Below are 26,571 nucleotides of genomic sequence, written 5' to 3' on the forward strand. Positions count from 1 at the left end.
TTCTAATGTGACAACTGATTTTTTTTATTCTTTTGCTGATTCATTGTAAGCATTACAGATTGTTGCAGGTCTTAAAACTCCTGCACATCCTCAAATAATTACCAGGTCTCACAATCCATACTGTGAAATCACTTGTATCTCACAGTTATATTTCTTTTTGAAACCTAAGACAGAAAACAGCCTAGTCCAGAATGAGAATGAATTTTTTCATCAGATAAAATCTGCAGTCTTCCAGTTAATGTGGTTGCCTTTAACAGCCAGAAGGACTGAGAGAGCCCTTTGCAGAATGATGAAGTTTGGGGTTTTTTTCCCCTCTTTGGTTAATTTTTCTCCTCCTGGAATACTCAGCAATGCTGTTCCTTATTCAAAAAGAAGCCCTCAACTATACCTTTGGAGATTCAGAAAATTATCAAAAGCACTTTCCATGTTGAGGTAATTAGTTACACAGAAGTTAATCATCAGAACTAACTTTATACCTCAGAATACCACATGGAAATAGCCATGCAACTAATTCCATTTGGTTTGTGTTATTCTTACTGAAGCAAAAGAGTTTACTTTTGAGAACAGTCACAGAAGCAACAAACTAACAGCAAAAATTGGAAACAAGGCTGTATTGCACCTGGACATTTGATTTAAGACTTAGGTTCTTAGATGATGTTCTCTCTAGAGTTGGACAAAACAGAGCAGGTCGCTGAGTGCAAGGAATTAAATAAACAAAAAGAATTCACAGAGCAAGAATTATTTATTTACATACCAAGCAAACAATTCAGCTGCATCCATTTCCAAGCAAAAATGGGGGGAAACATAATTTGAGTTGTTTAAAAAATGTTTGTAATTACAGAAAATCTGCTTTGGAGTTTTTTTGAAGTTTATCAAACCTGTAACAAACCTGTAAATGTTTGTCTCACTGAAACATAATTTTCTGTTCGTAGTTGTGTGTGTTTAATGATTCTAAAAATTCCTTTTTCTTTACAGCCCAGTAGACCTGGTTACCCCAGCCCCAGATCCAGTGAAGGGTTTTATCCAAGCCCACAGCATATGGTACAGCCAAATCATTACCAGGTATTACATTTAATACCATTCATATATTTTCTTTACAAATGTGGGTTCTCTATCCTAGATGCAGCTGGTGGGATTGATGCACTTCTTACATGGTTTATTTTAATTCAGTTCTGTTCAATGAGGGTTTCTTTACATAGGAAAAGAAACATGGTAGCTTTACTCCAGATGGGAAGTATTTCCACATCTGATGTGGTGCTCATGTTCCTGCAACTGCAGTGAAACACATCAGGCATTTCCATATTTATTGAGGGAATGTGGTGTTCATGTTGACATTTGTGCTGAGCTGTGAAATCACTTGCTTTATAGAATGGCATTAACTGGGGGCCTTTCCTTGGGGTCATTGGTATTTTATTTTCTGTGTCCTTATAGCTGCTGCCTTTAGCTCTACCATGTTGTATACTCACAGGTTTTGCTTTTCTTCTTAAAACTGTTGAAGAAATTCAGAACAAAATGTTGTCTTTAAAGGACTTTGAGCAATTTTAAGTTTGTTCAAGGCTACAGCCATATTACAGCTGTCTCAGTCAAGGGAATTTTTTCCATGAAGAGAGGGAGGTTTTCATTGATTTAATAAGTACTTCAGGCTCATTAAAACTACTTGGATTTTCCTGTGGAGAAGTTCCCAGGCCACTCAGCTCAGCATACTAATTATATGCTGCCACTCAAGCCTTAAGCGTGTAAGATACAGCAGGGAGTACATTTTCATGGGGCTCTGTAGGGTGATGTTTGCAGGCTCCTATTATCTGGAACATGATCTCTGCATGTGGAGCTCTTATATATCTATCTGCAGATTGAGTTTTGTCTTCAGAGGACTTTGATGTCCTTGACTGCAGAGGTTAGAGCATGCTCTGATGCTGCTGGTTTGATAGACACCATAAAATACTTACCCTAAAAAGTTGTATTTCTGTACTGTTGCAGTTATTCTAAAATAGTTATGTTATGATGGGCATCCTCAAAGACTTAAAACAGAGGTGTTATATTTTGGCTCAGCTTCCTTCTTCTGATGTTGCTTCCCCTTCTTCTCAGTAATTGCTTGAATTGAGTAATTTCTGTACTCTCATGTTTGTTGTCATGGAGGAGATCTTTTCATTATGGGGAAGCACAGTCTTACTAATATCTCTATTTTTCTCTTTGTTTTTGCCCCTGTGGGTTTTTTTGCCCCCTAAAGGTGTCTGGCTACCCTGGTTCTCATGGGATACCAGCCATGGCAGGCAGCATTTATCCTGGGCAGGCTTCTCTCCTGGATCAAGCAGATTCCTGGAACCATCGGCCTCAGGAAATATCAGTGTGGCAACCAAACATGGAGGTATGAGATCTGACACATCTGTTACTGTGTTCTGGACAGTTCAATGCACTTTTTATTATTATAAATTGTATTACTTCTGTTATTTAGGTAGATTTGTTACAGGAAAACTGAGTTTTTCTGGTGCTTTTAAAATTACCTCACTGCAGTGGACTGGGAGTCAGGACTGAATTGTTTTTTGAACAAATCCTTCTTTGTGAGGCTGGGCAAGGAGTGTCACTTCACATGAATTCTTGATGAAGTTGTTACTACTTATCTAACTGAGTGATAGCAAATATTTGGTGTTTGTTAAGAGAAGGCTTTACTGGAACTTACTGCTGTTCACAGAGATGGGAACACTCATGTAAAAAACCTCTTGGGAGATACCCAGCACAGCTGAAGGATTGAGGCTTTTTGTGACTTACCCAGAAGAGAAAATGAAATGCTCTAAAAGAGTGTTCCTGAGCTGAATTCCTTCTAGGTGCTCTCCAGCCTGTTATAATTGCACTGAGCTTCTGAGGAACATTAAATTAATTCCCCCTTTAACCTTCTGTCTTTTTTTGCCGTTCTCCACTGTTGTACACTTTTTTATTCCATTTTTTCCTTCCACAAAGATTTAGTTTCTGCATCTTCTGTCTTAATCTTATGAGCTATATTCCCTGTGTTCCTGATAAACATTTAAGTGGCCTCTGAAATACAGGGAACTTTGTTACCAAGTTTCCCTTAGCTTTTTTAAAAATACTAATTTATACATTATTTCCTAATGATTTCCAGGCAGCATTGGGGTATGGTATGTGGAGTATTTTTAAGCATAAGACAGGCATAAATATTTGGTCAAAAATTCATTTAAAAATATTTTTGTGACATACTTTGTAAGCTTAAGGCAGCCATAAATATTTGGTCAAAAATTCATTAAAAAATGTTCTTGTGACATGCTTTGCCACTGTTGGCTAACACTGAACACTGTATTTGTTTTGATTTTTAAAAATGTATCTTTTAGCTTTTAACAACTGGATGTTTACATTATTGCTCAAGACCAAGAAAATTTATAAGTCTGGTTTTGTTGTCTAGCTTAAATGAAGTGCAATACAGGAAGTGACAATGTTGCTGAAAAACAGAACACAATCTTTCAAATCTTTTTTGGTTGCAGTGACTAAGAGCAAGGCAGATAAAAACTTGGTTGGAAGGAGTTTCTTTCACTGCTCTGCTTCTGTTTTGGAGGAGCTGAAGTAACTCTGCTTGACTGCTGCTGAAAATTCACTTCTAAAAAAACTTTCCTTTGCTTTTGTAATCTCTAAGTTCTTGCACCTATTCATAGGAATTTTAAATTGTGAGACTGAGTAAACTTCCTGTGGATTGTAGGATTCAGGCACTTTGGACATCCGGGGGATGAGCCAGGTTCTCCCCACACACCTGATGGAGGAGAGGTTGATACGACAGCAGCAGGAGATGGAGGAAGATCAGCGCTGGCTGGAAAAAGAAGAACGATTCCTGGTAATTCTTTATTTCACAGAGCTTTTAATTCCTTCTGATTTTTGGTTTTGTATTGCAGCTGGTTAAAACTGGTCACTTTTGTGAAATGAGAAAATGCACAGGATACAGGACCCCCAACATGTGGGTTTGGAAACAGGTTTTAAAATAAGTGTTCAGTTAATGAGAACTGTGTTTCAGGTATCTTGAACAGCTGTGGCTTTTGGTGACTCTCATTCTATCCAATTGAGTGTTTGTGTGGGGGAAGTTGTGGGTATAATTCTGTGCCCTTCTGGAGGTTGCCTGTTTGTTCTTACACAGAACTCTACCCCTAAAAAAGATGTAACCATCAGCCATCTAAGAGTCATGGCTGTGCTAAGAATTGTTCCCAGTCCTGTCCTGGAGGAATAAAGGCACATGTTAGTGGGAAAAAATAATATAAGAGAGAGCTCTGTGAGGAGGGGAAAACTTCTCCGTGAGCAGGAAGAAGAAATCATTGGTAATGGGATGTTCTGATGCTGTTTCTCTGCAATTCCACAGAGAATTGTTGTCAGTGCCACTGGTGTGTGGTTTTTTTGTTTGGTTTTTTTTGTTTGTTTGTTTTGTTTGTTTTTGTTTTTGTTTTTTTTGCTTCAGCTCTGGCTTCCCACTTGTCAAAATTCAAGTTGAGTGTTAAATTTCTCCTGCTTGAGGCTGATGGCTACAGATGGAGTAGAATGTTACCAGGAGCCTGTGGGTGCCTGAGCCTCACAGAACAGGGGATAATTCACAGTGTTGTGTGTGGGTTGTGACTGACAGTCCTGTGCTTAACCATAGGCATATTTCAAGGAATGTTTCAGTTTGGAAATCTCCTGTGTTGGAGCTCCTGGTAGATGCCCCCATATCCAGGACATGTTCTAGCTGAGATCCACGTTGTGCTTGAGCTAAGAAGTGACTTTTGATTAATGGCTGTTGAAACTGGTTTCTTTCTAAGTCTCCTTGGGAATTTGCAGTTCCCCATTGGGATGACACCAAACAAACCACTGTGCCCAGATTGTTTGGTCTGAAGAGAGGGAGGGGAAAGGAAAATTTCTTCCCTAATTTAGGCATTAGCTTTTCCAGTCTTTTGTGGCACCAGTTGTTTGTGACCTACACAGCCCAGGAGGTCAGACTCATCAGTTAAAACTTTAAAGATGGTAAAGAACTTTTTGTGGGATCAGCTTTTTGGGAATGGGGTATTGACATTGCAGGTGGTAGCAGCAGGTTGTGTGGGAACTTCCTGCAGAAAATTTCCTGATTTTTTTGTGTATTTGTAGTGTAGGATGTTTATCATCCCCCAAACTGACATTGAGAAGGAACTTGCTGATTTTTCTTTTATCTGTAATACACCCATAAGCATCTGTTTGAGAGAGATTTGCTGTGTTTCCATTTTGTGTTAGTTTTGTTGTGAGGAGACATCATCTCTCTTGCATCTACTCTGTCGAGGAATTGGAATCCATAAGAGACTTCAATTCTTTTTCTTTCCACATTAACATTTTGACTGTACAGACTTTGAGGTTCACCCTTGGATGCCTATTACAAATTTATACCTCATGTTAGGAGCTAAATGAGCTGCTGGTAGCCACAGGGTGCCTTTGAGCCTGTAGCAGGATGTGTGTCAGGAGAACATTCAGTTTATAGATGGGTGTTTTCTTGGAAAAGGAGTGTGGGTGAGTTTCTAGGTTTAGCCCTGAGAAAGTGAAGATGTGGAAAAGTCATTGTGGGGAGTCACTCTTGGAAACCTTGCAGGTCTCCTGAAGATATCCACAATTCAGACATGAGAGTCCAAACATGTGAAAAGAAGCCATTTATTGAGGCATTAAGGACATATAGTGATGTCCAACATAGAAATAAGCCAGGTATTACACACATGCTCCTTGTTGATGTCCTCTAGTGAGTGACAATTAACATTTCTGCTCTGGGAAGTAGGACCTCCCTTATATTCATTCATCCAGGTGATTCAGGGAGAAAAAATCTGGCCTTCCCTTGCCTGCTTTAGGCAGGTTTTAAATAGTATCTGTCCTTTTCAGCACAGAGAACAACAGAGTAGAGCCAAATTTTAATATTTAACTTACTTAACTATAATATTTAACTTTTGTAACCATGTGTAGTGTTCTCAGTGTAAACTGTCTGCTTCCAAAAACAGCTCTATTTACCCAATCCTCAGGCTCTACAGCACATCCCACTTGTACTACTGAGAGTTGGACTCACAGGGGAGCAACTGCAAATGATTTATTGTAAGACACTATAACAAGATGGAAAATACTCTCTGGGTTTCTGTTAGTACAATTTTTGTTTCCACAGAGGAACACCAACTTGCTCATGACTTGGAATTTATTGCTGCTTCTGCAAGGAGAAAATACAACTCACAGCATATTGGTACAGGGATAAACAGCAGTGATGCTGCTGGAGAGGACTCCCCAGGTGGGGAATTCAGTGCAGTGGCATTGAAATGGAAATGTGCTGGTCTTTGGGGAGGTTGTTATCGGTGTAAGCAGTTTGCCTGAAACTGGTCCTTGGAGGACATGGGACTAGTTAGTACTTGAAAGAATAGAAATGTTGTTTTCAAGCTGCAGCCTTAGCAAAATCCAGAATTCTGGAAATTCTGCTTTAGAAAGAGAAAGCAAATAGGTCTCTCCTCGTGGGAAGCTCACAAATGAAAATAAATCCATTGTGTAAAAACTGAAGAGTAAAGAAGTGTTTGGTTTTAAATTGTACCAAATACATTCATTGGAGAGTGAGGAGAGAATTGGTGAAGGGGTTGATTTTGGGGGATCCAGGGCTGACACTCCCTCCCAGCCCCCTGACAGGGAGGGGAGGCAGCACTTCAGGTCTGCCAGCTCTAATGGACACTGATTTAAACTTGTGATGATGAAATTTTCATGCTCTGTTGGTAAAAGTGCTGTGGAGATGAGCATCTCCAGGAAGGACAGAAATAGGTGAATTATTTCTGAGAAAGCTGAAGTGGAGACACAAAGCATTACTGCACCTAAACCTTGACAGAGAACACTACAGGACACAGTCTCTCTCCAGGGCACATTCAGGTGGAAGATGGAATGGCTACAAATGCACTACAAACAATGCAAAACAATCAGAAATTATCTCTGAACATTTTACACATCTCTTCTTTTAGGCCTGTTTAATTGCCTGCTCCTTCCTTTATTTGGACTTTCCACTTTGAACCTTTCTTTCTGGCTGTGCTGATGTTATGTACATTATTTTTAATCAGATAAATAAAGATATATATGTGCATGCTAGTTAGTAACTCCTCAGCAGACAGAACAGTTTGGTACTAAGAAATTTATAGTCCCTTCTGGGATAGCTTAAGAAGAAATAACTCACATATTTTCCTTATCATGCTTGGGTTCATTGGTTTTTTTCTGAAATTCCCACATAGTTGTGGTTTTTGCCCTATTTTAACACTGAGAACTGCAATTCAAGTCTAATTGATGTGAACTGTTGCTAAAATAAGATTCTAATTTTAAGCCTGAGAAAATCCCACCAAGACATTACAATTCAGCATGTCCTGAGAACTCCAAGGCTTACATATTCTTTTATTAGCAAGTAACCAGAAATACTGGAAATAAAGTGGATTATGTCCCACTTTGTCAACATACACATCCTGTCTGAAAATTCCTCTTGACATTTCCAAAGATTTCAGATAGTAGGCTTATTTATTTAAAAAAAATCCATTTACTTTTGAAGGACTTTGTTTTTCTGCAAGATTTTAATAACATACAGTTCTTTCTGTAGATTTTGGGAGGTCCAGAGCCATGGCAGGGACTGGAAAGATGGCAGAGTGTTCTTTGGGGCTGTGAAATGGTGTGTGAAGTACAGAACAGGTTTGGTGTGAGGCTGATTGTTGACCTAGAGAACGTTGCATTAAGCAGCTGAAGGATCTCAGTATTCAAAATTCAGCAATGCATTGCTGTTGTGGCAGCATGAGGGGCTTAAAGCTCTTGCAACTGCAGAAATGGAAGAACTGCTGCTGAATAATACTTTAAAATACAATGGGAGTTTGATCATCAAAAATCACCTTTACTGTAAAATAATGTAGTTTGTTATATGCTTTATATGGATATTTAACAAGGTTAGCTATGTGATTTAGCTGAAGAATATGATGAGAATCATTACTTTACCTGTCTAGTGATGTTTCAGACATACTTATATCAAATTAGACTTTAATCAGAAAAAAATTCCTTTATTGTAATCAGGAAATAAACTGGAGATGAGTCAGTGGTAGGTTTAATCTTGAAATTTGTCACAAATTCCTGGAAAAACATGAGGAGACCACTTGTGTCTGTTTCAGTTCCTCACATTTAACAGGGGGTTAAATGTTTCCCTGTCTGATCTGATTTTCTATTTTTAATCTACACGATCTTCGGGCAGTGACTGTCTCTGGCTGTGCTTCACTCAGTCTGCAGAAGACTGAATGAAAATCCCAAATGTAAGCTCTTCTGACAAACGGGCAGCACAACTGGACTATTTTTAATGACAGAAGATGAATATTAGTGTGTTTTTGCAGGTTCCTTCTGCCCTGCTGGTTTTTGGGGTCATTTAGTAGGACTGTGAATTGGAATTATTCTTTAGTATTCTTACAGGAGGGAGGAATCTCAAATAGCTTTAAAACAAGAAAAGGATGTATTTGTCTCCTGAAATTAACCCTGAAAGAGCATGCAGTCAGTTTAGTGGCACTGTGTTTAGTTACACCTACATTTCTCTAAATGAAAAAATGTTATTTTTATCTTGTGTGTGACCATTTTATCCCTTGAGTTATCATCTCATTGTGACCTCATCCACTCTCATAGGAAAGTCAAGTAAATCCTGTTTTTAAGTGCCAAACTTTGTGTGCAAGAAGCACACTGTAATTTTGCTGAGCTTGTGTCTTCAGATCAGTGTTAACTGTGGCTCCACATCTACTGTTCCTTTGTCTTTCCCTGTAGTCAACGTTGTCCTTGAAGAATAAATAAAACTTACCTGGATTTGCTGGGGAGATAAGTGGGGTTTTCCTGTGAAGGGCCAGAAGTAGGCCTTAGTGGTTTTTGTGAGCCCTTTCCAACTTAGGATATTCTGTATGAAAAATAACTGGTTTATGTGTCAAAAGAAAAAAAAAATCAAAATTGGTTTGATTTTACTTTTGCTTTTAAAAACCAACCAAGCCCCAGGTTCCTGTATTGTGCTGGAAACACATGAAATATAAATTTGTTTGTTGCTTGTATGGGAAGAAAAGGGCATCTGGATGGCTTTGTTGGCTGGCTGTATCCACACGGAGTGTTTAGAGAGCTCCAGTAATTGGCCCCATTTGCTTGGAGAGGGAGCCAAGTACATTTAAGCCATCCTGGGGCAGGAAGTGGGAATTAATGTGCAGCGTTTCTCATCCTGTGGTTGGAATTTTACTGTTGGGAAGCAAGCTCTTTTTTTTTCTTTTTTTTTCTTTTTTTTCTTTTTTTTTCTTTTTTTTCTCTCTTCAGAAAAAAACCCAACTTTTGTTGCCTTTGAGAAAACTAAAATGCAGATTTTCCAGTGTTGTTGTCAGGGCAGTGGTACTCTGGATATTTATCAGAGCATTCTGACTCGGTGCTGGAGGAGCGCCGAGGCTGCGGTGGCGGCAGCGGGGGCGCAGGGACTGCAGTGAAATGACATCTGGATTTGTCAGGCTGCATTTTTAACAGGATCTTTCCTGTCTTCACACTGCCTCTAAGCCAAGGGCACATCACTGGGTAAGCAGAGCACAGAGTGAATCGTTGGATTTTTGTTTCAGAAACCCGACATGAGGCACTCCAGAGGCAGCATTGACCGCGAGGACGGAGGTCTCCAGGGCCCTGTAAGTGTGGGGGGATCTTTTCCTCCCCCAGCTCTTCCTCCAGTTTCCTGGAAGAACATGCTGTACACTGGCTTGGGGGTGGGAGATGATTTAAAGGCTTTGCTAAACCTTTCCATGTTGTTACATGGTGGTACAGCTTTCCAAATGGCTCAGCTTCTGTGAGAACTGCAGCAACAGCAAAGTGGTTCATGCAGCAGTTTGGGGGTTTTTGAGTTTGTTGATTGTTTTTTGTTTTTTCCCCTTGAAGCTGTTCTTGAAACAAATATTAAAATGTTTCCATAAATGTGTTAAAATAATTTCCAAGTGCTCATGTGCTGTAGAATTGTGCCTTTTATGTAAAAATGGGGATTGTTTTCTGCAAGTTCTGTCAACAGGAAGTAGGATTAAAGCAACTTTTGTAGTTTAAATATCTGAAGAGTTTTCTCAGAAGGAATGTAAATGTTGCTGTTGTATTACCCAGAAAATCTGTCGGGGGTAAATGATCCACTATGAAACAATTGGAATAAACCCCACAGCCATTTCTTTACTCCCAGACAGCAGCTTCAGCTCAGGTGTTCTAAAATCATCTCTTCAATTGTTTAATTGCCATTGGAATCTCTGGATCATACTGTTGGAAAAGGAGGATTAGGCTGGGGACTGTTAATGACACAAACCTGGTGCTTCATCCACTGTTTCTCCCCAGGAAAGTAGTGGATATTTGAAATCCACCCTCCTGTTTCATTTGGGATGCGACTGTAAACGCCTGCTTTGGCTTCAGCATTTCTTCACTTCTTAAGAATTTAGGGATTCTTCCTGTATTTGCAGCCAAGACAGTCATGGATGAGTGTATCAATGACACACAGCAGCACAGTCTCTGGAGAAATTAATGTCTGGAAGCTCCTAAGATTTTTTTCTCTTAAGTTGGAGAAGATTCTTTGTTACAGTTAGACTTTGGCTGTTGTTGCATCTTTAATAAGAGCAAGAAAAGTGCTGCTGCATTTTGTGCTGCTCATGAAGATGCTTTGAGATGCCCAGGAGATTTTCAGGTCATGTCACAGGTTGCAGATCCAAACTGTGTCCAGGGAAAGTCCTGTTGCCCAGATGAGATGGTCCAATACCACACCCAGTTTGAAAGTGTGAAAAAAACATTTCACGGCCATGGACAAAATGGGTTTTGAAAGAGACTAATTCATGGTAACTACATTTCTAATCACAGAAATTGATCTTGCAGTTCTCAGTAGATTCAGAACATAACTCTGACTTCATTTACAGTGGGAAATGCTTAAGGCTGCTGTGACTCAATTTGAGTTTCTAACTGAGGGGATGATAAATTGGGCAGTGATACAAATGAGAAGTTACCACCCACATTTTGGCAGTTCCTGTCTGATCACATTCTTTTGACCTGTACTTTCAATACACAATTTTATGGAAGTAAAAATGCAAGAATTGTTTTAGTGGGATATCATTCTTCTGCCTCTTTCTTGCTCTCCTTCTTTTCCCCTGGAGTTACCAGATTTGAAATATTTAGGTTAACAGCACAAATCAAAGGTAATGATATGGCTGAATGTCTCCACGTTGTGTCCCTGTTTGTGAGGTGACCAACCTTACAGAGCAACAGTTCAATGTAATTTCTGGTTCTCCTGTAGTTGTTGACATTTTTAAAAAGCCCTCCTTGTGGTGCTGTCCAGCTGAAACTGCAGTCAGGCTTTGTCAGCACAAATTCTCTCCCTGCAGTGGCAAACAGCATCTCTGTAGGGATGCCACCTGTCCCTGTTTCCAAGGTCTGTACACTTCTTTGGTCCACCTAAGTTCTGGAGGATCCCTTCCCTGCCAGGCCTTTTTCTGCCCTGCTTGCTTGATTTCCAGCACTCTAGAATTCTCTGCCTATCTGCCTCTGGGCTCTTTAAAGATTGCTCTAAAAAATCACCTGACACCCATGGACTCCAGTTCTTTCAAAAGCAGATTCCCTGGGAACCTCACTATTTCCTGGAAAGCACCCAAAGTCCACTCTCTCCAGAGCCAAGATTTTGCTGGAATTTTTTCTCCTACCTCCAACAATTTGAAGCTCAACTTTGTGGTGGCCTGACTGAGGCAACCACTGCTCAGCACTTGGCCCATGAGTCCCTCTCTGTTTACAAACAATTCCAGGAATCACCTTTCCCAGCTTCCTTAATACCTGCACCAAGAAGTTACTTACACAGGAATTTCCTAGACCTCTTTTTTTTTTTCCTTGTCCACTGTATGATATTCCCAGTTGAATTTTGGGAAGTTAAAATTACCCCTAAGGACCAGGGCAGTTGATACTGAGATATTCTTTAATACTGTGCTGACACTTGGGCTGCTCACAGCAGTGATGAGGTTGGTGTGAAGGATGGGAGAATGCAATTACCAGGGAAAGTCACTTCAGTCTGTTACTAAATTCTTCCAAGTAGATGAGCAAATGGGCCTTGACTAAGAGCTTTGCAACAAAACCAAAAAGCAAACCAGCTGTGAAGTGTGTTCCTATTACAGAACCATTCAGCAGGAAGTTCTGGAGTCTCTTTGTTGTGTTGCCATTTCTGCTTCACCACCATGACCTCTATAGTTGGATCTGTGGACACAGACTGAAAATGCCTGTGACTGTCTCATCACTTTTGAGTAATAAGGAAAGATAAACTGTAATGTGGAGGCCAGGGGTACTGTGAGCAGTACAAAATACATGGAAATTCTCTTATTGCTCTGTAAGTAATAGACCTGTAGTGAGGGACTGATGATGGTGAATTGGGATGTATTTTCAGCTGGTGGGAAATGTGCTGAGAGCTAGCTGCTCTTGGTGTTTGAGATTGAGATAGTGCTGATGAAAGCTGCAAGCACTGCAGTAACTACTTTATATGTTTATTTTATTTTATAGGCTGGTAACCAGCACATATATCAGCCTGTGGGAAAACCAGGTAAGCAGTAAATGCACATACTGACATTTTGAGTATTTGAGTACAAGTCTTGCAGCAGCAGTAGTCAACAAAAGTTCATGGCAGTATTTCCATGCAGAGTGGATTCAGTTCCAGGTACTACACGTGGATGTTTGTGTGCTGTGTGTTCAGGTTTCCCATGCAGGCTCCAGACATGCAGTCAGCAAAGCCAAGGAAGTGTTTAGATCGACAAGGAAATGTCTAGAGGAAACTGAGTCAGAGTGGGAATTCACCCAGGGTCGAGTTCAGACATGTAAAACAGCAGTAGACACCTAAAAATGGGTTTCTTGGTCTCAAAAGTGAATCACACAATTTGCTGCTGGGAAGAAGTCTAGCTTCCCAGATACACACAGCATGTTGGCACTCAGCTGTGGTACCAAGGGTGACATCCTCTCAGGGCTGGGGTAGCTGTGCCCAGAGCAGTAGCAGTTACCCCACAAAAGGAGTTTCAAATATTTAACTAAAACAATCCTGCTCTCATAAAATGCAGCTCCCACAAAGAGTGCATTTACTGCAGGACACCTAAAGATGTCCCATCTCTGTCAGAGCAGAGCACATGCAGCCTATGCAGTGCAGAGCAGAAGGGTGCCAGGTACATCTGACACGTTGTGCTCTAAAAACAGAAATGTTTTTGTCGGGCAGATCACGCAGCTCCGCCAAAGAAGCCTCCACGCCCCGGAGCCCCCGGGCACCTGGGCAGCCTCGCCAGCCTCAACAGCCCCGTGGACAGCTACAACGAGGGTGTGAAGGTAGGAGAAACATCCCCAGCAAATGGAACATTACCAGGGCCATGTGAAATAGCCCCAGAAAATCAAACACGACTGCTCTGAGGTAGTTTGGTGTTCCTGAAGTAGAGACCATGGAAAGCAAAGGGGACCAAACTTCATGGGTAAATAATGTCATGGGGCAAACATGCCCTGGCAGCTGTCCAGGGGAGTGGGGAGGGAACTCTGGTTCTCCCTGGCTGTGATTTAGTGTGTTCCTCAGCTAGAGCCTGCCCAGGTGAGCTTATTTCTAGTTTGAAATGATGAGGTGCCAGATGGACCCAGCTCCCTGTTCAGCAGGATGGAGCATGCCTAGGGATCCCAGTTACTTGGATGGTACCAAAGTCTCCTGTCCTTGGTCACAGAGAGGCGAGACCTCTCTTGCAGTGCTCAAAAAGTTCTTGCTGCAGCACCAGGGCTCCTCAGACCCTACCAGCTCTGGGGAACAAGGAAAGAAGGGAAATGGACTGTTTGACCTGGGAGTGAGATACTTCCTGATGTGTTGTTTCATTTCCCATAAATAGCAATTAAGCCAAAACTGAAACTTGACAGTGGTTTGTAGCAGAGGTGCTGCTGCAGGGTCTGCCCCTGTTGCAGTCGGTGTCCACAGAATTGCTCCTAAGGATGTCAGGCACTCCCAAAATCATCCCTTTGTGTGCTGTTCCCTGCCTGTGGGACTCTGCCTCCTTTCTAATCTCCACGAACAGCCTTGCCAGACCTGTACTAAAGAACAGGAATCCATGGTGTAGTGGCCACAGCAGCTGGGAAGAGTGACCCTTATTTTAGGTGATTTCAGGAAATACAAAAAAAGCCCAGTTCACCTGAACATGAAATTCAGAACCTGCCATCAGAGCAGTATGTTCAGCACAATTTGATCCCAGCCACTGCCAGCCTGTCTTACTCCTGCTCATGTTCTGGGATTATTGGAATGTTTAAGAATCAGTGTAAATAGCCAGCAGTGGTGAATTTGAGCAGGATTATTTATTATAAACTGATGCCAGTGCTTTACGAGCTGCCAAGCCTCAGAAAACTTCAAAAAGCAGTAACAGATGTGTTACTAAACTTGGCTTCTCTAAAATTTCCTTTCTAAATGCTGATGCTGGAACGTGAAAAAATGTTTTTGAAATACATCCTTTTGACAACAAACAAACCTGAGCAGTCAGAGACATCAGTAGTGACAAGTGAACAGGATTTGTGTACTAAATAGCTCTTTGAGTAGGAAATAAGGGCTGATTTTTTTTTTCCCTGTCAAAATTTTCTTAGAATTGGATTGTTTTATGCTCCTTGAGTATATATATATAATAGCGCATTACTTTTTGGCATAGCTTTAATGGTTGCAGTCCTAAACTGAAGATGCTTCTAGGGTTCATTTGAGACTCCCTTTTCAGGGAGAACTCAGATGAAGAGATTGGAATTGCCTGCCCTCAGGAGCCTTCAGGGCAGGCTCCAGAGAGCTCCTGGGTGAGGCAGAGTCAGCCAGTTCCACAAAGAAACTCAAAATGCTGCAGAGTAGTGGTGTTGATATTTGGGATAAACAAAGAGAAACCAAGGGCTGAGAAACACAATGTCCATAGCCTTGAAAGGTTTCGGTCTGGAGTTGTAAGGGTTGGGAATCGTCTGGAATGAGTTCTTCATAGTTCCTGACCATGGCTCTGATGAGTTCTTGTGAACAAGGTCTGCACAGTTAAGTGACTGTGTATTTCCCATCATGACTTAACCTAAACAGAAAGTTTCAGAAAGATGAATACAGAATTTTCTTAAATGCTTCGAGTCCTGGACTGTTTGTGCAGGGGGACCAGCAGTGTTCCCAGGACAGACTTCCCAGGCCCTCTGCTCCACTCACTACTCTGCTGCTCGCCAGACTGGCTTGCTCCTGTCCAGCTTTGCATGATCTCCTGCCCGTGTGTTTAGTCAGGATGAAGCATGGGGTGCATGGCAAACCCTTCCACTGCCCACAGGGGTGCACAGCAGCCGTTCTGTCACACAGGACCCAGAGCTAACACGAGTGGCTGCCAGTTCTGGTGAGGATGCGTTTTCGTTGCAGGCTTTTTAACTGGTCTCTGATTGCTACACATGTTTTGGGTTTGTTTGGTTTTATTTTTTTTTTTCCTGCTGAGTTTTATTAATACTGTTTTTCTTTTTTTCCCTTATTTTGGTAAATTTCTTTAACCTCCCCCCACATTCTGCTCAACCATAGCCATGGAGGGTAAGCAGTGCGTGAGCGTGTGTGTATGTGCCCTATTCCAAAATGTCTTTGCATGTGACTTTGCCAAATGACTGTTTTAACTTCTTGATTGCTTAAACTGATTTGAATCACAGCCTTCCCCTGCTGATTGAGGCAATTACAGTGTTCTTTTTCCTAAGGTATTTTCTGATCAATGCACTAGATTGAATCTCTGTAATAGCTGTTGGTATCCACTTAATGAAATACTACAAAATGGAATCACTGTGTACTGAATCCTGCGCTCCTTCCTTAGAGAAAGTCTCATTAAAGCATTCCATAGTTGCTTCAGGACAGTGAATCAGGGGCTTGCAGTGAAACATTTCTGGAGCTGGGACCAGTCCTGAGAGCCAGCAGTTACCCAGTGTAGAGAGCTGAAGCACCATGAACCATCTCAGATCCTGGAGGAAATCAGGAATTTTTAAACTTTCTGTTCACACTGAGTTGTTGCTTTGGCAACCCATAGTAGGGAATAGCTGTAGGAAACTGGGATGCTTGGTAGTTTACAGTTCTGAGATACTGAGGACCTTAAAAAGGATGTTTGCAAAGTTTCTTTCATTTCAGACCTGGGATTATTTCAGTCTGTCTTGGATTTAAGTCCAGACATATCTGACTTGTTGGAAGTTTTACTTGAGTAAAGACCACATGAGTTACAGGTTTTTTTCTGATCTCTTGGAAATCAACTGTCTAAAAACATTCCATGTTTCCCACCTGTACTGGTGACACCGTGATCTCAAGGATGATCTCGTTCCAGTTCTCTCTTTAATATACCAGTATGTTACTGTGTGTTCTGACATTATTTTGGAGCACAAAAGTCCTTCTGGACTGAGGGACCTGTTGCCCTCACAGTGAAACTTGAACCACTGAGACGTGTTAAGTACTCAGTACTCTCATGCCTCAAATTATTCCCTTCTCTGTTGAGAATGTTACACTGGAAGTTGTCCAGTGTCATTTCAGAGATCAGGCTCAGTCAGAATTACTAAAAGAAGCTTCCTCCATCCCCAGAGCCAGCTCAGGGCAGCAGCGGGGCCGGGCGGGGGCTGTGGGATCTCGGGGAGCCCGGAGCCTTTCCCGCTGGGAAGTGGCCGAGCCCCATCTGCTGGGGACGGGAGGCCCAGCAGCCCCTCTGTGCTTGCAGATCCAGCCGCAGGAGATCAGCCCTCCTCCCACGGCCAACCTGGACCGCTCCAATGACAAAGTCTACGAGAACGTCACCGGGCTGGTGAAGGCCGTGATAGAAATGTCCAGCAAAATCCAGCCGGCCCCGCCCGAGGAGTACGTGCCCATGGTGAAGGTATGAAGGAAGGGGTGTATTTCTTCCCTGAATGAGGTCTTCACATGGTGTAGGAGAAATTTTCTGGAAAGCTGGAGGTAGAAAAGCTGTTTGTGTTCACGGCTCAGAGGCTGGAACCTTGGATTCCATGCCCAGTATTGTGGAGAGCAGTGCTTCATGCCCAGCTTGCCTGTGCTTGTCCAGGGTCCTGAGTAGTATGCTGTCTTCTCCACATTTTGACTTTCTATGAGGAAAAACTTGTTATTAAGCCTTTGGCATCTTGTTTTAATGGTGATAAGCACAATTGCAGGTGGGATTTTGAAGTGCCTTAGGCATGTTCCAACTCTCTCCCTATCCAGATGAGCAATTAAATGTATCCGCTGCCTTATGTGCTCCTAAAATTCTCTCATCCATTTCTTCTAAGCATTTGAAGTTTATTTCTTTAATCTTTTTTTCTTAGGATGTTGGTTTGGCACTAAGAACTTTACTGGCAACAGTAGATGAGACCCTCCCAGTGCTCCCTGCAAGCACCCACAGAGAGGTATGTGGAGCTCTGCTTACTGCTGCTCAGCCACTGCCTTCCCAGTCAGCCTCAGCCCATTGGGACAGGTTTTGGTGGTCCCTTCTTGGCCCAGGCATACCTTTTGGTTCCCTGAGCAGTCTGAACTCCTGGGTTATAATTTTGCATTAAAAGAATTTAATTAAAATTGCTGCATGAACCTAGGCTTGGTATTAGTAAGGATTCTTCAACTGGATATGTGTCACCCATAGGAGGGTGACATAACCCCCAGTATTCCACAGCAGGGAATCAGCTGAGGGTTAATTCTTAGTGCAGATGTCATTTGCTTGCACACCAAGTCATTGAAAGGTAATTGAGCAGAGCTTGGTACAGCTGGAAGGTTGTCTGCAGTTCTGGATGAGGAGTGACTGAGAGCTTTCAATGAAGTTCAATTTTCCTCCAAAACCTTGAATGAGTGTGGTACTGAGAAGGCCAGGAAATGGTTCTGGCAGTGCCATCTCAGAGGTTCATAATGACTTAGCTGTGTGCTTAAGTAACCTCTATCTGCTTTCTTGTTTCATTTCTTAGAGCTGCTTCTGTGCTTTAGAACTGCTTCAGTAGTAAAAAGAGTAAAGCTAACAAGAACCTGAAAACCCATTACAAGCTGTTAATGCCAAATTGCGGTTTGAAATCCACTACTTGGGTCTTGGTGCTGTTTAACAGTGGGTGGCTCAGCAGGTGCCACATTCCATCTGCTGCTCCATGTGGTGCAGTCAGGAATCGGGCAGGGGCTGTGGCTCTGGGGCATTGCTGTGAGTGCAGTGTTTCAAACCCCCCAGGGCTGAAGGGATGGGTTTTGTCTCTCTCGTTGCAGATTGAGATGGCACAGAAGCTGCTGAACTCGGACCTGGCCGAGCTCATCAACAAGATGAAGCTGGCCCAGCAGTACGTCATGACCAGCCTGCAGCAGGAGTACAAGAAGCAAATGCTGACGGCTGCTCACGCCCTGGCTGTGGATGCCAAAAACCTGCTGGATGTTATCGATCAAGCCAGACTGAAAATCAGCCAGTCCAGACCACACTAAGCACTGAGGGAAGAATGTCATCAGCCTCAGAATTCTGCTTGTGACAGGATGTTCCTTCACCTTCCACCAGCAGTGAGGATTAACCCAGCGCAGTCCTGGCCTTCCAGCGCCTCTGGCTTCAGCAGACCTGACCGACCCCTGGGGCTCTCTCACTGCAGTTTAACCGAGTCTCTCTGGCAGAGCCGAGCTGGGCTGGCATTCAAAGGTGGCATTATCAGCAGATGAGGTTTGTACAGGAGCCCTCGGGCACTCAGAGCTGGGGCACAGGGCAGCTCACTCCATCGCATGGGACACGCTTCGCACTGAGCTGCCACCGGGTCACGGTCTCGGAGCCAAAACTGTTGGAGCAGCAGATGGGAGAAAGATATTGTGAAGAATTCGGGGAAACCTCAGGGCTGAGAATTCTTGCCCACAGTATATGAACTATCCAGACTGGAATTTTTTTTTATTAGAACACTTACGTCGCAATATGCTAATCACGATTTACAGAGAAAGAATAAAAAGCTATATTTTCAAGACTTCAGTCATTTCAAGACAAACTAAAGCCCTCTTCATCTTCCTGCCTTTTACTTTTACGTGACTGTGTGAAGCATTTGTTTGGAACTAGGTGTAGGACACAACTGAACACTTGTCTTTTTCACCAGGATAACGTGCCAGTTCTTTTGTAGCAATGGTGTTTTCCTTGGAAGTGAAAATGCTGCTTTGTACCAGAGCAATTCAGAGCTGCATTTAGAAGAGATCTGTAACCATTCATGTCCCCCATTTTTATATAATTTATAAAGACAGATTAAAGCCATGATGACTATTTTAAACCCAGTGTAGTTAACTAACCCATCCTTTTGTCTATCTTGCCTGGGAGGAGTTGCAGTAGAGCAGTGTAATTAGATTTTCCTTGGTTTTCCAGTTATGCCATCTGTTCTGTTAAAATAAAAACACACTCCCTTTTTGCTGTTGAGGGATATAAATTATTCTCAGGAAGAATATAATTAACTGTACAGTTACTTTGACCTATTAAAAAGGTGTTACCAGTGAAACTCTGACTCTTTATTTCATGTGTGTGCACTGCAAAAGAATTCTTCCCTGGGTACCTGTCTTTTTAAATAGAAATGAGTTGATAATACCTAAGATCCTGTCATAAAGTTATATAGACAGTGGGACAGTGCAGAGTCCATCAGTGTTTGGTCCAGATGTGGAACAATTCCCCTCCCACAACTTTGTGACACCCTTCTCACACACCTGGAATTCTGTAATGCATCAAATGCTTTGGAATACCTGGAACACAGTCCTTACCTTGTTCAACTGTTCTGGAGAAGTGCTTTCAAGGGTTATTTATAAAACCCATGCCTTTTAAGTAGCCCCTTTCCAGTGCAGTTACATCACCTCCCACAAGCACCCTTTACACCAGTTTTCTGGCCAGGTAAATCTATTCTGTACCTTACACAACCTCAGCCTTCTACCCGAGAACTGCAGCCTTTTTCCCCACGATGAAAAGCCTTCGGCTTTGCTGTGCCACAGCTGCCCCTGCACGGGTGCCATGGGAGCTGCACTGCTGCTGTAACCAGGGGTGTCACAGCACCAGAGGCTGCAGCACCAGCCCAGCCCTTCTGCAGAACAGGATCCCATCCTACAGCTCCAGGCTGTCACCACCACACCCTCTGCTCACCGGGATTTCATTCCTCCCTCTGTTCAGGGACTGTGGGTGCCTTTTAGAGCTTGTGGAACACCAAAAAGCTGAGAGGGGAAGTTGTAAAGCCCCAGCTGAGCACTCATGACAGAAGTTTAAGGAGGTGCAGGTAACTTGGCCATTCTCCACCCTCCACAAACATCCACCTGAGAGACATGAGTACAAGCAGATGTTCTTTATTACAGGCTGGTACAAAATTAATTAGTCAAAAAGACCAAAGCCCATGTCATCATCAGATTCCTCTGATTCTTCCTTCTTCTCCTCTTCTTTCTTCTCCTCAGCTGGAAAGGAAATGAGACAGGATTTATCTTTCAATTTATCATCTCACAGAAGTCACTTGTCACAACAGGTGTCACATGCAATGACTAACATCAAGCATGAAGACCTGAGCAGTCCTAACAACCTAAGCCAGCAGCAAGAATAGTGAATATAAAATAGAATAGTGTTTGTACTAGTAGGAAGAGTGGTTTTGTGACTTCAGAGTTCATTTCTATCAAAACTGAAAAACTTTGGGAGAGGAGATGCTGATGCTCTGTATGATCCTGATGACATACAGGAAAAGCAATTTAATTCTGAGGGAACACTAATCCTGTACACTGACTTCATGTGCAACGCCAGCCTTTCTCAAGGGGAGGGCGTGCTTTGCTCAAGAACACTCACTCACACACTGCATGGCACCAACCACATGCAAGCAGCTCCTGTAGCCGGTGCTTGCAAAGCTGCGGCTGCCCCATCCCTGCAAGCGTGGGATGGGCCTCTGAGCAGCCGAGTCTAGACGACGGTGTCCCTGCCCAGGGCAGGAGAGTGGGAAGAGATGGCCTTAAAGACCCTCCCAACTCAAGCCACTCCACGGATCCACGGATCCACGTTCCCAGGTCCGGTCGGACGCGGCCGCCACTTACCGGGGGCGGCTCCGCCGGCGGGCGCGGCACCGCCCGCGGGAGCGGCGGCAGCCGGAGCCCCTCCGCCGCCCGCTCCCACGTTACAGATCAGGCTCCCGATGTCAATGTTCGCCAGCGCCTGCGGAGAACGACACGCGGCAGCGAAGCCCGGTTACCATGGGCGGGAGGTGCGGTGCGGAGCCCACACGCCATCTCTGCCCGGCCCGCGGCCCCTCTCGCCCACCTTGGCGAAAAGCCCCGGCCAGAAAGGCTCCACGTTCACTCCGGCTGCCTTGATGAGCGCGTTGATCTTGTCCTCCTGCAAGAAGAGAGCGGCGCTCAGAGCCCGCCCGGCGCGGCCCCTCAGGCGGCCATGCCGCGCGGCCGCCGCCATCTTGTGCGGCCGCACTCACCGTCACGGTGACCTCGTCGTCGTGCAGGATGAGGGCGGAGTAGATGCAGGCGAGCTCGGAGACGGAGGCCATGGCGGGGCGCGGTGCTGGTCGCCGGGTGGTTCGGCCTTAGCTTCGTACGAAGGACTCAGCACCTTGGGCCTCCGCGGAGCGAAAGGGGCCGGGCGCCGCGGCGCGGGTTTATAATGGCGGTGCGTGTTGCGTCATCTGTGACGTCACCCGCGGCCCGCCGCGCATGGGAGGTGCGCACGCGCGCTCCCGCCCTCCCCCTTCCCGGTCCCTCACCGGGAATGATCCGCCCGGAAAACCGGGAGCGGCGCTGGGCAGCGGGGCTGCTGCTCCCCCAGCACGGCCAGCACCGCCCGTGCCCCCAAGGGCCACTTCCCCGCGGCTTTTGTGTCCCTGCAGGGGTGCGGACTCCGCCACTGCCCTGGCTGAGGCCGTTTTCCCGGGATCCAAACCAAACCTCCCTGGCACAGCTTGAAGGACCCAAGCCCTCCTCCCCCATTAACTATTTCAGGTGTTACTGCCTCGCTAAAACACTCCATTTGCTGAGTGTAATGAAACGGGAAGAAAAGGTGCAGAACTGTGTGGCCTGATTTTCTCCACCCGAGCATGACAGGAGCTTTGCTGTGCAGTGACCGAGCACTGAACAGATGGGCCGGGGAGGGTGGGGGTCTCCCTCGATGGAGAGATTCCAGCGCTGTGCTCTGGGATGGCCCTGCTGGAGCAGGGGGGTGGCACCAGGTGACCCCACTGTGGTCCCTTCCAACCTCATCGTTCTGGGATTCTGGAGAGCCTGAGCAAATTCCAGCGTTTTGCTCCAAAGGCATAATCGGATTGTGAAAAATGAATGTTCTCCGTGTTTTCTTTTTTGTCTTCTTGACAGATGTGCAATTGATGAGCCTCACCTCAGTGGCTGGGCAGGGAATGGAACAGATTTCCTGGAAGCTGTGCCAGGGCACTCCTGGAGGACAGGGAGGTGATTTAGGACATCCACGGCTCCATCAAGGTCAAGTCCTGCCTGATCAGCCAAGGGACCTTCCATGATGGAGTGACCACATGGAGTGGACAAGGGAAGGGCTATGGATGTCACCTCTCTGGACTTCTATAAAGCCTTTAACACAGTCCCACACAACATTCTTATGTCTAATTGGAGAGAGATTAATTTTATGGATGGACTGTTTGGTGGATAAGGAATTGGCTAGATGGTCACATCCACAGTGCAGTGATTGACTCAATGTCCAGATGAAGATCAGATGTGTCTCTCACGTCTGTTTGGCACCATTATGATTTAAAGTCTTCATCAAAGACATGAACAGGGGGATCAGGTGCATTCCTGTGCATTGCAGTGGGGCTGGGCTATCTGACCTTTCAAGGTCCCTTTCAAGCTTGAAATTTTAGAATCCTAAAATGACAACTGTTACCAGCAAAGTGTATCCAGCCTGCTTTTGTAGTGCTCCTTTATAGAAATCTCAGGATTTATTAGGCAATTACAAGTGAAAACTGAGAGGGACTTTACCTCTTGACATTACCTCCATCCTTTCCTAAGGATCACAAACAACTGAGAATTTCACTAAACAAAAATCTAACACTACTCACTGCTGGAGATGATAAATGCACAGTGATGCAGTGCATAATTTGTGGGTGCTTATTCCTATTTGTGGGGCCAACAGCTCTGAATTTAAGCATTTACTTAAACTTCCTATTCAAAGCACAGGACAATTGTCTACATTTTTATACCTAACTCAAAGCAGCAAATAAATGCACTTTTCCAGTGGGATTAAATATCCAGGAACTTCTGTCATTGCTGGGTGCTTGAGGATGGGATTTCACAGGGACTTGTGTGAGCCTCACTCCGGGGCTGCCAAGGTCTCCTGTGCAAAAGCCCTCAGAGCTGTCCCAGTGGTCCATGAGATGATGATCTGACTGGAAAGTAGCAAGAGAGATATAAGATCCTTTTCAATCAAATAAACTTGCAAATTTTGCTGGCCTGGGAGATGAGTACTGGAAGTGTACAGGCAGTCAACAAAATTATATGCTTAATAGACATGGTTTTGTAACAGTTCTGCTACAACAGTCCTTAAGCTAAAAATTATTAGAAATTCTGATGGGTTGTTAAAAAATAAAATATGAAGACCTAAAATTTAAATGTGACATTCACATAAACTTAGGTTTTGGTTGGCAAAGATGTTAATTAAATGAGATTTGCCTGCATCCTTGCTTCATGGCTGTCTTGCTGCATCTATTGAGTGACACTGATAAAGCTGCTCTGTAGGAGCCCAGAATAAAGTTCTGATGAAAACAAATCACTATGTAAAAGAAAGCAAAAAGCCAAAAGAAACCCCAGTTTTGCTGCTTCCTAAAGCTTTTGGAAGCCTAGGTATGTGATCGGGACTGCTGGTTAATAAAGCTTAATTAATAAAGCTGGATGATAAAGGGTCTAGAAATTTGCAGTGGTGTGTGCTTTTCACCTCTGATCCTGTAACTGTCTGTACTTTTACTGTCTAACACATCACCATGCATTTGGAGCAGAAATCTGTTCTGGATAAATCTACAGCAAATAGATGGAGGCTTTAAAAAACCCCAGCAAACCCCCTTACATTCTTCTGTGTATTCTGCTATTCCAGGGTGGTGAGTTATTTCCAGGCTGTGAGGTTTAGGATGATGCTACAGCTGTGTACTAGCAAGCTGGTCCAGGATCACACAGGGCTGTCTTCAGGATAAACAAAACAAGTAACTTGGCTGTGAAACTTCCCTGAGGTGGATATTTGACACTTGGGGGATGGATGGTGAGGAGCAGTGGCAGAGATCTCGCTGGATGTGCCTGTGCATTGCCAAGGAAGATGAAAACATCAGCAAGCTCTGTCATTATCATACAAAAAGCAGTCAGCCCTTAGCACCTCACCCTGAATTAGCTGTGTGAACACTACAGAGCTGATGCTGAGAGTTAGAACATGACCAAGGCCACTGGTGGTCATCAAAGTGGTCAGACTCAAGAGGTCTTTACCAAGGAGACTTGAAGTTGATTGTTCCTTTCTCTGTTCTTGTCCTTGCTACACTATTTGGTTGCTGCTCATAACCTTCCTGAGGTGATTCTTCTCTCCTCAAGCTGCCTCTGTCCCATTCTAAGGCTGCAGTTTCTCAGTGACCAAAGGCAAAGCGTGGCCACAGGGCCAGGGCAGTGATTGTCCCCCCGTAGTCAGCACTGGGGAGGCCACACCTCGAGTCCTGTGCTGAGATTCGGGTTCTTTACTACAGGAAGGACATTGGAACCTGTCTGGAGAAAAGGAACAAAGCTGGGGAGGGAAGGAGCTGCCTGACAGGAGGCTGAAGGTGGGGCTTGGTGTCTTCTGCCAGGTAATGATGATAGGATGAGAGGAAATTACTTCAAGTTGTGCTCAAGTTGTACTCAGGGAAGTTTAAATTCACTATTAAGAAAAATTTCTGCATGGAAAGGATGGTCAAGCATTGGAACAAGCTTCCCAGTGAAGGGATTGAGCCTTGGAGGTATTTAAAAGACATGTAGATGTGGCACTTAGGAACATGCTTTTTTTCCTGGTGAACAGTCTCAGGTACAGTATTTACTTCTTTTATCTTCTTTCTGGAAAGTCTTTTTTGTTCCTAGTTGGATTTTTTTGTTTTTTGGTTGAGGTGGGTTTTTTGTTGTTGTTGTTGTTGTTTTTGGTGGTTTTTTGTTTGTTTGTTTTTTCCACTGTAACAAGGTCATTACAATGAAGAACAAAACTCTGGTATTTCTTGAAACTGTAACAACCAGTGAGTGTAACACATCCCCAATAGGTGGTGCTGCATCTTTTCCATCAAGTTGAATTGTTGCATTGTTGGCCCTGATCAGCTGGAAAAAATTGTTTTTTTGAGTGAACTGAAGTTAGTAATCTAATGATAATTAGTTGTTTTGTTTTGGGTTTTTAAAATATAAATTATTATTGCAATTCATTTGACAAAATAAATGCAGTTTTGTAACTTGGTAGTTGGGAGAGTTATCTATAGAAAGACAAAAATCATGTTTTGGTCCCTCCACCATGGATTAATTGTGGTTTAATATCTAATTGTTAAAATAACAAACAGTTCCTGAGCAGGGGGCCAGAACCCTCAAAGTGTTTGTAAAATTTGAACACTTTAGTGCATAGAGCCATGAACTTCTTCACTTTGGCTCTGATTTTAAATTCTTATGTAAAGCAGAATGCAGAATATGTGCCAGGTCCAATGCATGTACTGCAGGATAACATCTTAAAAGTTAGGCTAGTTGAGAGATGACAAACAAGAGCTTAAATCCCTTCCAAGTCAAGAATAAAATTCACATCTTTCAGCTCTGAGTAAAAATTTTTGCTACTGTATCATTGCAAACAATGACTGTCAGACATTTATAAACTCTGGGGTTTTAAAATTAATTAAATTTAAAATGGGAATGGTTGTTACTTAGGTTATGTTTTCTCATAAAAAGAAAAGCTGTATCATTTGTCACTAGCCTATTTGTGTATAAAATATTTTCCCTAGATTGCTGCCACTGCTATAAATGATTTTTAAAATGCTGCTCCTAAATACCATCTTTGCTTCAGAATTATTAGTACATACTTTTTTCCAAAATTAATAATTTCTACTGTGACAGATATCAGTTCTGGGAAATGTCATCTTGAAATTCAGCAGTTAAGAAAGGTATTGTGCCCAGCAGTTACTAATTTTTTTTCTTTTGAAAAACCTAATTTTAAGTGTTTAAGAAGCTGTTCTTACACTACCGTATAATTGTTAATACAGCATATAAAGACCATGCTTAAAAAAATGCTGTTACAGAGCTTTCAAAACTCTCTTTCAGAACAAACCTTTTCAAGAACTGAAGCCTTTTTTCAGTGAAATGGCCCAGTAAGACATAATTAGGTTTCACTGTGCTCCAAAACAGCAGTTGTCAGTGACAGAAAGCATTGGAAATAAAGCAAGTGACATGGCCCAAAATGAGTGTGTGAACAAAGGTAATGCAGGTCTAACAGGCACAATAGTATGTCTAATATTAGAGAAAGTTATATTCCTAATCAGGTTGAAGAGATTGGTTTAAATATAGCATCAAAAAATTAGATGTTGATACAGAAACTGCATGTTTTCCTCCTGCCACTTCAGCAGAAAGGTCAAATGTGCCTCTTCTGGCTCTTGTTTTTG

General features: G+C 43.3%; 2 protein-coding genes across 11 annotated transcripts in view; one reads left to right on the forward strand and one right to left on the reverse strand.

Moving 5' to 3' along the window:
- Window positions 1–19,455, forward strand: part of PTK2 (protein tyrosine kinase 2) — a 187,770-nt gene extending 168,315 nt beyond the window's left edge. For all 10 annotated transcript variants that reach the window (XM_077781884.1, XM_077781887.1, XM_021532480.3 and 7 more), the window contains 9 exons: window positions 976–1,062; window positions 2,228–2,365; window positions 3,704–3,835; window positions 9,591–9,653; window positions 12,523–12,562; window positions 13,223–13,329; window positions 16,704–16,859; window positions 17,299–17,379; window positions 18,212–19,455. In XM_077781884.1, coding sequence (XP_077638010.1) covers window positions 976–1,062; window positions 2,228–2,365; window positions 3,704–3,835; window positions 9,591–9,653; window positions 12,523–12,562; window positions 13,223–13,329; window positions 16,704–16,859; window positions 17,299–17,379; window positions 18,212–18,421 — 1,014 coding nt within the window. In that variant the 3' untranslated portion in view covers window positions 18,422–19,455. The remainder of the gene's footprint in view (window positions 1–975; window positions 1,063–2,227; window positions 2,366–3,703; window positions 3,836–9,590; window positions 9,654–12,522; window positions 12,563–13,222; window positions 13,330–16,703; window positions 16,860–17,298; window positions 17,380–18,211) is intronic.
- An 810-nt stretch (window positions 19,456–20,265) lies between these two features.
- RPLP1 (ribosomal protein lateral stalk subunit P1) lies at window positions 20,266–21,599 on the reverse strand. The gene is made up of 4 exons (XM_021532493.1): window positions 21,400–21,599; window positions 21,231–21,305; window positions 21,008–21,125; window positions 20,266–20,386 (listed from the first exon to the last, which is right to left on the reverse strand). The coding sequence occupies exons 1-4, from the start codon at window positions 21,469–21,471 to the stop codon at window positions 20,307–20,309; spliced, it is 345 nt and encodes a 114-aa protein (XP_021388168.1). The 5' UTR covers window positions 21,472–21,599; the 3' UTR covers window positions 20,266–20,306.
- Window positions 21,600–26,571: the final 4,972 nt, after the last annotated feature.

This window comes from Lonchura striata, chromosome 1, assembly GCF_046129695.1.
Source record: "Lonchura striata isolate bLonStr1 chromosome 1, bLonStr1.mat, whole genome shotgun sequence".
Taxonomy (NCBI): Eukaryota; Metazoa; Chordata; class Aves; order Passeriformes; family Estrildidae; genus Lonchura; species Lonchura striata.